Source organism: Cupressus sempervirens, chromosome 3 (assembly GCF_028749045.1).
Source record: "Cupressus sempervirens isolate cs-2001-9-10 chromosome 3, ASM2874904v1, whole genome shotgun sequence".
NCBI classification, from domain to species: domain Eukaryota; kingdom Viridiplantae; phylum Streptophyta; class Pinopsida; order Cupressales; family Cupressaceae; genus Cupressus; species Cupressus sempervirens.
The window spans coordinates 962,323,188-962,335,620 of record NC_143120.1 but is presented as its reverse complement, the minus strand read 5'-3'; the positions used below and the strand labels follow the sequence as shown (position 1 = coordinate 962,335,620).

General features: G+C 33.9%; 1 protein-coding gene across 1 annotated transcript; it reads left to right on the top strand.

The window, feature by feature from the left end:
• Window positions 1-9,296: 9,296 nt before the first annotated feature.
• On the top strand, window positions 9,297-11,825 carry LOC149569929 (myb-related protein 308-like). The gene is made up of 3 exons (XM_089822613.1): window positions 9,297-9,851; window positions 10,678-10,807; window positions 11,096-11,825. The coding sequence occupies exons 1-3, from the start codon at window positions 9,719-9,721 to the stop codon at window positions 11,682-11,684; spliced, it is 852 nt and encodes a 283-aa protein (XP_089678739.1). The 5' UTR covers window positions 9,297-9,718; the 3' UTR covers window positions 11,685-11,825.
• The last annotated feature ends 608 nt before the right edge of the window (window positions 11,826-12,433 follow it).

Genomic DNA, 12,433 nt, shown 5'->3' with positions numbered 1-12,433 from the left:
TGTAATATCTGCATACCATGAATTTTGTGCTGACAATAGGAAAAGATGTTCATTTGGAAAATTGTCGTCAATGGGTGTAGGATCATTAGGGACATGCAACCAAGAGAGCAAGTCAGTAACCAGATTGGCCTTTTTAGGCTTATCTACTAGTGTGATATCAAATTCATGCATAAGTAGCAACTAATGAGCCAATGTTCTTGATATTGAAGGCTTATTCATCATATACTTTATAAAAAAGTGGTTAGTATGAAGAAATATTTCATATCCAGTAATGTAATGCCTAAATGTATTTAGTACATAGGTAATTGTAAGTAGCTCCTTTTCAATGACTATGTAATTGAACTTTGCACCTTGCAAGTTTTTACTGATGAAATAAATAGCATTTTCAACTGAGTCTATCTTCTAACCTAGCACAATAGCTATAGCATAATCTAAGGCATCTGTATGAATGTGGAAAGGTAGTCCCTAATTGGGCCCTCTCAAAACTATTATTATGGTGAGAACTTCTTTAAGTTGCAAGAAAGATGTAGTACACTCAAAGTCTTAGGCAAATTTAGAATCCCTATTTAATAGGCTATAAAGGGGTACTACAAGTTGACTAAAATTCTTGATGAATCTTCTATAATACTCGACATGTCTAAGGAAACTTCACACATCCTTTTTCTTCTCTAGCATGGGCAACATACTAATAACCTCAATCTTTTTTGGATCAACTTGGATGCCTTGTGATAAAATGTAATGACCTAGTAATACTCCTTCCATCATCATAAAACATTTTTCACTATCTAAGGAAAGGTTATAGTCTTAGTATCTCTTGAGTACCTTTTCTAAATTCACTTTTGCTTCCTCAAAAGTAGTCCCATAAACAGTAAAATCATCCATGTAGATCTCTATACAGTCAGTAGATATATCAGAAAATATACTTATGACAACTCATTGGAATGTGGTTGAGGCATTGCACAAGCCAAAAGGAAAAATTGAGTAGGAAAATGTTCCCCATGGACATGTAAAGGATTTTTTTCTTGGTCCTCTGGAGCTATTTGTATCTAATCACTAAAATCATCTAGGAAAGAAACATATTTCTTGCCAGCTAAGTTGTGAAGAACTTGATCTATAAATGGCAAGGGGAAGTGGTCTTTCTTAGTGGTTGAATTAAGCTCCCTATCATATACACAAACTCTCCATTTTCCTCCCTTATTTGGTACTATAACCAAGGGTGAGACCCATGGGATATCAGAGATGGGGTAGATAAAACTAGCACTTAATAGCTTCTGGAGCTCATTTTTAACTATATCCCTCAAAACAAGGTTGACACTCCTCTAAGACTGTCAAATAGGTTTGAAGTTAGGACTAATGTAGATCTTGTGAGTGCAAAGCATAGGATCTAATCCTTTCATGTCCATGTAGTCCCAAGAAAATTCTTTATGATTCTCCTGCAGTAACTACAACACAATTTTCTGTTGGGAAGGTGATAAGGAATTGTTTACATTCAACTCTTCTTGGACCAACTTCCATCTTAATGACCTTATCTACCATTAATAACTGGGTAACTAGAGAAGAATCCACCTTGTGAGGTAATAAGGAGTGAAGGAATTGGGAGGCTTCTAAATATTGAGGTGTGTTAAAAGGTGGTAATATGGTTTCTAGGGTACATTCTTCTTGAGGAAACACTTGAGACTCTACCCCATACTCATTCATAATAATGGATGAAAATTATCTCATCTTCTTCCCAAGAGGCTAAAAGTGACTCTCGACCTTAGCTAATGGATGCAATTGACCTCTGGATCATCATCACCCAAGTCAGGTTAGATTATTTAGTCATCTTGCAATAGTGGTTGAGTAGGGGAGTATAAAGTCAAGTTCTTAGTATGGATACCATTGGATATTGTCATCTTCCCAGACTAGCAAGCTATGTAGGCATTTGTAGTGGCTAACCATGGTCACCCTAAAATTAAAGGATATCCACCCATGTTAGCCTTAAGGGTGAGGACAACAAAGTCTATTGGATACTCCCAAGAGTTTAAGGTGACTATGAAATCTTCTATCATTCCATCTGGCTTGATAGTAGAACTATCAGTGAGCTAAAGTATGGTTGGTGTTTCTTGGAGACCAATGATATGCAGTTGAGACAATACCTCCTTTTTCATAACATTTATGGATGCTCCCAAGTCAACTAAAGCATTTTGAATTTGTATCCCATGAATGGTAATAGTAACCACAAGACTCCCAGGGTCAGAATATTTGGGTACAGTTAATTTCTCCAACATTAGATTAGACAATTTTCCTAAGACATGATTAGTTTTTGGATCTGTCTTCTCTCTTCTTGGATGTTTGATACATGAGTCCTTGAAAACTTTAGTATAGGTAGGAACTTCCTTGATAACATCAAGTAATGGTATTTTTACTATCATTTTCTTCAGTTGATTAAGCAAATTAATTACTGCTTGATTTTCTGCAGGTTGATGTTGTTCCATCAACCTATGAGGAAACAAAGGCTCTTTGGCTACAAGAGAGGTCTGTTGAATTGACACATCCACTTGTTCATATGGGGAATCTTCAACTTTGGTTATTATAGGTTTTTGTGGTGAAGAAAGAGTAGTGTTTGACCTTAAGTGGATATCATTCAAGGATATATCATAACTTTGTTGTTGTGTTGGTTGTTCGGTATTGTTGGGATTAGGATTAGGGTGAACTAGTAGTTGAGTCTACTTAGGGGGAGCATTAGTGGCTATAAGAGGAGGCATTAGATCCTACTGCTAAGGTGGTTTCATTAAGGCTTGGTGACTAGGTTGGTTATTCTAATTTTGGGGTTGCTACCAACCCTACTAAGGTTAATGCCAACCCTGCTGAGGTTGCTATCAACCCTGCTGAGGTTGTTGCCAATTATTATTCCCACTAAAACTAGTATTCTGAGAAATTTTTCATTGATTATTACTATTATAATTTTGGAGAGGATCTTGTGGCATACCTTTTCTTTGAGCCCATGGCCTTTTTTGAGCAACGTAGAGCACTTCTCCATTTTCATCAATGGCTTTAAACTCAGTAAGCATTGGTTGTGACTCCATGCTTGCAATAGTCTTGTATCTCTAGTTTCTTTTCTTCACCCTATAATGTGGACAATATTTAGCTAACATGGCATCGTCTTTGTCTTTCTTCCTTCTCGCATGCTTGGTATCTAGTTGAGTGGCAATATAATTAAAGATGTCTTTCTTCAAATCTGAAAACAAGTTGGATAACTCCATCCTAGATACCCCTGAACTACCATTAGACTTATGCAATAGGTCTCTAAGTCCCCTAGCTTTCTTCACAGTATCCCTTGAATAATTTAGACATATATTTTGTATATTAGTCTAATCTTTCTGAGTGATATCTCCCCCCACCATAAGATTTAGAGCCTCAATACTTCCATCATTTACACCTCTAAAAAAAGATGTTTCTTTGATTCCTCATTCAACTAGTGTTGTGTATTATGCTGCAATTTGAACATGAACCATGACACATAATCTTCCATGGTTTCATCTTCCTTTTGGAACATTTTGAAAATGTCATCTCCTTTCAAATATTGATCCCTATAGTATTCTTTATAATTTGTAAGAAACAAATTGCTCATTGCAGGCCAATCTGCTACAACATTGGCACCCAACCCCATTAACCATCTTAGAGTAGCTTCCTTTAGGATGGATGGAAACATCTTCAGCTTGTGGGCATCAGTTGTATAGTCATAACTTCTACAAAGGATGTCAACTTCAAAGAGGAAGGTTCAGGGTCTTCAGTAATTAGGCCATAGAACTTGGGAAGTGCATCAGAACGTATGTTCTTCAAATTTTGATTATCTTGTTGAGGAGGAATAGGAAAGGAAATGTATGCTAAGGATGACCCATTCTTGGAGGAGGCCCTAGCAGTGGTGGTTGATAGATAACAAGGGAAATTGGATTGTCTTGGTATTCAAGTTCAACAAAAGCATCATTCAAATGCAAGGATTCTTCATAGGATGAGGATATTCATTCTTGAGCAACAACAAATGGATTTTCAAAGGGTTCTTCTTCTTCCTTCTCGTTGTGAGGTTCTTTAGGCTCAGGATTAAAAATATCTTCCTAATTATTATGAAGAAGAAATCTCCCAAGGAGGTATCTCCTTCTATGCATAAAATGTTTTAAGACTAAGCTATAGATTATTAAAACTAGAAATGGATCTACTAAGATAAGTTAAAATTAACACCATCCCCGACAATGATGCCAAAAATGGTTGGCCAAATAATAGTATCATAAACCTATAGCAATGGACTACCTATTTAGGATTGGAGACCCTGATTGGTTTCTAAATGAATTATTCAATCTCATTTAATTATCGACTAGGGATGTAAACTTGGAATGGCATTTGCAAAGTATATGCTTTAAACCTTCTCAATCTAAGACTAACCTATGGAATTCAAATAATTGAGCTTTAGGTAATGTAAACTAGAGCTAGTCAATGAAATTACTCTAACAAAGCATACAATCATAGACAAAAACTACTATGATCATCTATGTTGCAGGAACAATTCACCAATTTTGTTATCAATGGTTGCTAGAGAAATAGAATTCTACCTTAGAAATAAACAAGGAAATGAAATCTATTCTAATGGAATATTTCACTCACCAAGTGGGCCTCCTTGGATGAGTGAACAAAAATACAATCAAGATAAGTGATATAAACTTGAACTATATATTCTATTCATTCATGGTGAAAGATTACACTTGATTGAAAAATAGTATCACACTTTGCTACTATGAAAATCAACTCATTATGTTCTTTCCTGTCTACCCTCAAAGTTACAACAATCATTTTTTTAAAGGAAACTACAACTACTTCCTAAATCTAAGATCACTCCATTAATGAGGATCAATTATAGACTCATAAAGTTTAAAACAGAAACAACATTAACCACGAATAAATCTTCCAGTAATATATCAAGTTGTGGAAGCTACATACATGCACTGCAACAATAGAAATAAATAGATTATTTGCCCCATTTGAAAAGGTCTAGCGATCCACGGTTGGCTTTGACTACTCTAGCACTGAAATTTTGACTCTTACATACCTGCGGCAAATACTTGCAAAAAAAATCAATGCACACATAACCTCCATATACCTATATATTTTCTTCATCAATATTAGAGAAAAGATGTAAAGTTCCAATTACCACTCTTGCAAATCCTATAGCTACAGGAGGAAAACTACCCAAAACATAGCATAGATGGGGAAACATTTATCAACATGTATAACTACTTCTTAATACCATTTCTATCCATGAATTAAAGCAAATATAACATCTTTAACTATCCATCTTTCTACTTCATGTCTTCACACACACACACACAAACAAAAAAAAAAACAACAACCATAAGTTCATATGCTTGAAACCATAAAGTCATGATTGTTTGCAAGATAAGTGTTTGAAACTAAGATAAAAAGAACTTAGAAAGATGGCTTTTTGGAGGCCCATCAATATGATCAATACAATTTTTATATATATGTACATCATTTAATATACTATATCTTAGAATCATATAAGATTATTTATTTCCTCCTCATCCTTTTGAAGAAATCTAATTGTGTTTATATTCTCCTCTATAATCATAAGCCATTTGAAAAGTCACACCCTTTCATGATTATAATCTACGTGAAAAGTCATAACCCTTCATAGTTGCAATCCTTACAAAAAGTCACGACCCTTCATAATTATAATCCTTTTAAGAACTTACAATACATTATGATTATAATAATTTTGAAGTCACAACCATTCATAATTATGACCCTTTCGAAGAGTCACATCCTTTCAATATGTTTGATACAAAGTCACGTCTTTATTTTCTTTACGTTACTTTCCTCTTCTACTATTCATTTTTTTCACTCCTATATGTTCCTCCTCTTCTTTCTTTTTTTTTGAAATGAACCCTCCTCTCTTTTATATCTTATTTTGAAGGAGTTGCATCTCTTTATTGCATATCTCTTGACTTTTTATTAGATTTAGGTAACTTATATTGTTTATACTATATTATTTATTTACTTTATATAATATTATCTCTTGTAGTTAAGTTTCTATTTATTAATCCATTGTAATTTTATTACTATTTTATTTTATTTTTTAGATCTTATTTTATTGATAATAGATTATAATATTATTTATTGTTATATATTATAATAATATTATAATATATTTTTTATTAATAGATAATATATGATTTTATTATCATTGTTTATTTAGTAATATTATCTTATTTAATTATTAAAATTCTATCAAAAAGAGGGAAATGATAGAAGAACCCAACAAGATCATTGTTGAAGGTGTCATTGACCTAGGTAATTGAATCAATATCCTTGCATTGGTACTCAATCTCACAACCCTTATTTTCACTTCTTCCCCACCTCATCTTACTGAATAATATGTTTGTTGGAACTCTCAAATTCTAGTAAAGATTTTTTTAGTAGTTGAGGTGGGACAAAAGTGAAAATAAGGGTTACGAGAATGAGTATCATTGCAATGACGAGATTCAATAACCTAATTCACTAACACCTTTAACAATGTTCTTATCAAATTCCTCTCATACCTCCTCTTAGAATCTTAGAACTTTAGACATTGATTTGCATTTTGTCCCAATGTGTTAGTCATTGTATGAAACTTCTCTAGACTACAATTGTTGATGAGTTGTAGAATTATATAAGGTATTGGCGAGATTGAGAACAATTCTTTTTGGTCCCTAAGCCCTAAAATCTCCATACGTTTGGATGTAGAAATTCTAAGGAAACTCCAAGGAGACTCCAACAAGGATGTTATACCAAGGATGAATTTTTTTGTTGTAGGCACAAAATCCTCATCATAGGTTTTTATGCATGTTTATCAAAATTTTGATGGGGTGTTTTATTAAACTCCAATGTGAATGTTGTGTCTATAGTGAAATATTTCATCAAACTTAACACAATCTAGTTAGAGGTGTTGCATTCCTATTTTGACTTTTGTAGCAACATCAACAAGCAACTAGAAATGTTTAACAATTTTTTTGTCATGTTCCCCCTTCCATGATGTGCAAGTTTTGACGAAGATGGCTTATTTGAAATCCCAATGCACAACTCATCGATGATATGACGAGGATGTATTCATTTACATATTTGACAAAATTTGAGCTGCGACAAGTTTGTTGACACTTCGTTGCAATTGCAACGAACTTTCATTAGAAAATGTGTTAAAATGTGTTATTGGGGAGATCCATTTACTAGTGGTGAGTGTGTACATAGATAATATAGACAAATACATGTGAATGATGAATCATATATATGTGTGTGTGTGTGTGTGTGTTGAATCTATTATATTGTATATGGTGTTAATAATCTAATTCCTAACTAATCTTAAGCCCAAAGACCTTCCACTATTGTTGCAGTAAAATTGAGTTCGCGATAAAATACTACAAGAAATCGTCAAGACATAAAACTCGGTTCTACATTCCTCAAATTTCTTACTAACATATATATATATATATATATATGTATATATACATATATATATATATATATGTATATATACATATGTATATATACATATATATATATACATATATATATATATATATATGTATATATACATATGTATATATATGTATATATATATATATGTATACATATATATATGTATACATACATATATATATGTATACATACATATATATATGTATACATACATATATATATGTATACATATATATATATATATATATATATATATATATATATATATATATATGTTGTCAATTAAAAAATTTCTTACAAATAATGTTTATTAATACATTTCAAATCTCTTAAATTATACCTCATTTATAATTATATTTATTAAATAAATTAAAATTAGAATACAACATTCCTTAATTTTGAGTAAATACCTAGACACTAAGGGCCCGTTTGGTTGCTGGAATACAACCGGAATAGGAATAGGAAATTAGAATATGATTTGTATTCTTTGTTTGGTGCGTGGAATAGGAATAGGGAATAGGAATACGTATTCTCATTTTAGCCCCAAAATGAGCTTTTGTCCATTCCAAAAAATACCTGTAATTAGAATTGCTATTCTTGCATTCATTTTAACTTTCTCAAATTTGATTAAATTTTCAAATCCGCTTTGACCTAGGGTGAGCGCTGGAACTCTGTTGAGTGTATAGTGTACTGGCATTTTAGACCAGGAAGAAAATAGGTTTTCTCGTAGTTCCAAGAGTAGAAAATGGGCGCCTTCCAATTGGACGAACATTTTCTAGATGAAATGATTTCAGCGTTGATACATACAAAGCAGCATTTGCCTCGTTTCAGACTTTTTCCTCCTCGCTGCTATCATTATAAATCAAATATTTACTTAGCCGGCTTGGACAACAAGTGTTTTTTAAACAATGTAAGCATCATTTCTTGCCATTGGGACGGAGTCTGAGAATATGCAATTAAAAGATCACGACCCACCTCACAAGTCCAATGAACAGATCGCGAATCATTTTGCTAGGCAGAGGTAAATTTGGGAATATGCAGATGGTCATTAATCAACTCGATCACTGTTTCTTTAGAAATGGCGCCGATTGCAAGTTAACCCTATTCCAATTTAAGCTTGCATAACCAAACAAGGGATAAACAAGATTGGATTGCAGTTTTCCATTCCTATTTTTCATTCTCCATTCTCATTCAAATTTTCTATTCTAATTCTCAATTCCTAGGCTTGCAACCAAACGGGCCCTAAAAATCTTTGCCATTCCAAATCTAGATCATCTAAATCCAAATTCAAAACTTATCATCCCCCACTTTTTTTAAGAAGTCAACCACAATAACATACATTTAAGAAATTTACCATCAAGATTCAAGAATGTTAGTTAGTCAAACTTATGTCCTACTTATCAACATACATCTCAATTGAGCAAACCAAAGATCGACATACCTTTTAAAACCACCCTACCCTCGGAGAACTTTTGGACAGTAATAAAATACCATTAAATATTTAAAACAAAAAAACATTAACAGAAATAATCCTCGAAAATTCCGGTGCGACTGATTAAAGAGACAAATCGAAAATTTCGACAACAAACGGTAAAAGACGGAGAAATAAAGGCGTCAGATCAAGATCCTTACTTGAAGTCACATTCCCGTCACGATTGATTTCCGTCAGTTGCCATACGACTGCGCCGTCAGCAGGGAGGAGGCAATGCGAAGCAAAAGCCAAAAGGTACAATCATTATCCTCATTTTTTCCCTCTCTGCGCCTATATTATATATATTCATCTCCTGTCAAAAGGATACAAGAAGAGTATTGACTCCCTGCCCTGCACTATAAAAGGCTGAGAAAGGCATGCATTGTGTGTGTGTGTGTGTGTGAAGGGAAAACCAACAAAGACAAGGCTCTGCAGAAGCCATTCATTGATTTTCTGATACACAAATTATCTCAAATCACAGTGCCCTGCTTCCTGTTTCTTCATACCAAAGATTTGACAGGAACAACACTCTGTTTGTTTCTAGAAAAAAAGAAAAGAACTTGCAATCCTCATCAGAAATGTGGTGAACTTGCTAAATGAAGCTCTCTGTTTTGATTGCATTTGGGCGGATTAGGAAAGAGGAGTTTTGAACTGCCATCTTCATAGATTTTTAATTAAAAAGATCAAATTTCGGTTCTTGATTTGTGTGTGTGTGTCTGCTGGATCTCTTTGGAAGAAAAAGGAATGGGAAGAAGGCCGTGCTGTGACAAAGTTGGGCTGAAGAAAGGGCCCTGGACTGCGGATGAAGATAAAAAGCTTGTTTCTTTCATTGCCAACAATGGCCATTGCTGTTGGCGTCTCCTTCCCAAGCTTGCTGGTATTACTTCTTCCATTAATGTCATCTCATCAGTTGTAAATCTTATTATTCTCGTAGGTATCTTGTTTAGCTCACTATCTTGATGATTTTGGATCATAAAATATGGTTTGAAATGATAGATAATGGGGTATGATTCAAAATGTTGATTGAAAAAAATACTGTAGTCAAATTCACAAGGTTTACTGTTGTGTTGTTTCTAAAATAAATTGTATTAGAATTTGTCACTGCCATTTCTTGCTTTATTTTGATTTGATTTATATTAGATTTTTAACAGCTCTCAATTGTTGTTTTATGAAGTGTGATTAAAAACTTTGTGCGAAAAGATTCCTGATCCAATCCAGAAAAAATAGTGAACGATATCATGGATTGTGAAAATTTGATATAAGATCTCTTCTGTTTTACTACAGCTTCAATGTGCATAGTTCTGTTCATACCGGTCTTAAGGCAACTTAGTCATCTTTTCTGAACTAAATAGGGTTAGAATTGTTCGTACTTTTTCTGATGAGGGTCTATAGAATGTAATCTGAAATGTTGATGATAAAAATTCTAACAATCGAACTCATTATATTGAAGCAATAGTGAACAATATCATAGATTGTGAAAGTTTGATATCATTAATCTTATCATTCTTAGATCTCTGCTGTTTTATCATACCTGTTTTGACCATCACCTCTTCTCTGTCACGGTTGAGATGATTTCATATTAGTACAAATTGGCTCAGAGTGAACTTATTTCTTAGACGATCATTCTTTTATCTTTGATTGATTGTCTTGATTTAAGACTGTCAGTGGTGTGATGGAAAGAGATGTGCATTGATGTGATGCAGGGTTGCTGAGATGTGGAAAGAGTTGCAGGTTGAGATGGACAAATTATCTTCGTCCTGATCTGAAACGAGGCGTCTTATCAGATTCAGAGGAGAATCTGATTATCGAACTCCATTCTCAGATGGGAAACAGGTAAACAATTCAACAACAACGCCATAGCAACTTCTTATTCTGAAAATTTTCGGTTATATGCAGAGAATCCTGGCACAATTTGAGAGATTTAGAGGTTTCTAACATATGAGTATGAAGTTTAAACTTGATGGATCATTGAGTGTGATTCGAAATGTTGATGAAAAAATATGACACGCAATCTAATCCAAAAGTGCATCTCTAAAATATGAACGACACACCCTAATTTGTTCTTTATAAAAGCTTGGATTCATCTAATCTCAATTACTCTCCTGAAATTTCAAATTGCAGGTGGTCCAAAATTGCATCACATTTGCCAGGGCGTACAGATAACGAGATAAAAAACTACTGGAACACACACATAAAAAAGAAGCTGAGGCGCATGGGAATTGATCCTGTGACCCACAGTCCTCTGCCACAGGCTTCATCAACAACGGAACCAAACAACATAGCAGAATCATACAAATTCTCTTCAGATGAAGAAAGGGAGAAGCAAATCCTCCACAAAAACCCAACAAAAATCATACGAGAACTTGAAAACTCTGAAGCAACAACGGCCTTGATCAATCCTTCCGAGGACGAAAACATTTCATTCATGGATATCCCCTGCAAAATGGAGGACCCGCCGATTCAGAACTTGTGGGATTACAGCGACACTGCAGCGGATTGCTTTGGGAATTCACAGTACGACATAACTTGGTTCGACCTTGAATCTAACACAGATCAGGTGTTCGAATCTCCGGGACTATCATCCCCTGCATCACCAGACTTTTACAACACCCATCTGTTTTTCCAGTCCCTGGACTATTTTAACAATCAATCTTACTCATGGGATGTAAACTCTGAACTCAAGTCCAACACGATTTATTCCCGAAACTAGCTTATAAATCCCAAAGTTTGCTGCTGTAATAATATAAGCTAAGAAAAGGGGAAAATCAGAGCGATGTAAATATGAGGCAGACAGCCTTAACACAAATTCAAATTGTGTAACTAAGTATGAACGAAACGGAACTTTTATCTATCTGGGTGTTTTTGTTTTCCAAAAATCTACATAGAAATCTGAAGTCTGGGTCAAGATTTTTATACCTGCAAAAGAATTAAGTGCCTGTGTAACTAATTGATAGTATTGTGATCATGATCATGAATGTGCTGATATTGAAAATAAAGCCGAATTGTCGGGGGGATAAATTGAAATTAATGCCAAATTGTCTGCCAAAACAAAACCCCAGAACCGTAATCTAAATTCGAAAAATCTGTAACTGGATAGAAATGAAACAGAATTTTCAACTACTGGATCTTTTTGTTTTTCAAATTTCTGCACAGAGAACTGAAATTTGGGTCAAAAATTTCCGTCTGAAAAACAATTAATGCATTTGCGACTAATTGATAGTAGTGCGATTGTGTATATGGATGTGGTGAAAAGGATGAATTGAAAAATAATGGCAATCTTTCGCTCAATCGACCTTTGTTTAATCAAGTTCAAACTCTCATCAATCGATTTTCCCTTCAATTAACCTATTTCAGAAAATTGATCTCACAATTGATTTTAAACTATTCGTCAGTTACCCAATTTCAGAAAATCTGTAAATGAATAGACATGAAACAAATTTCTTTGCAAGTTCGATCCTC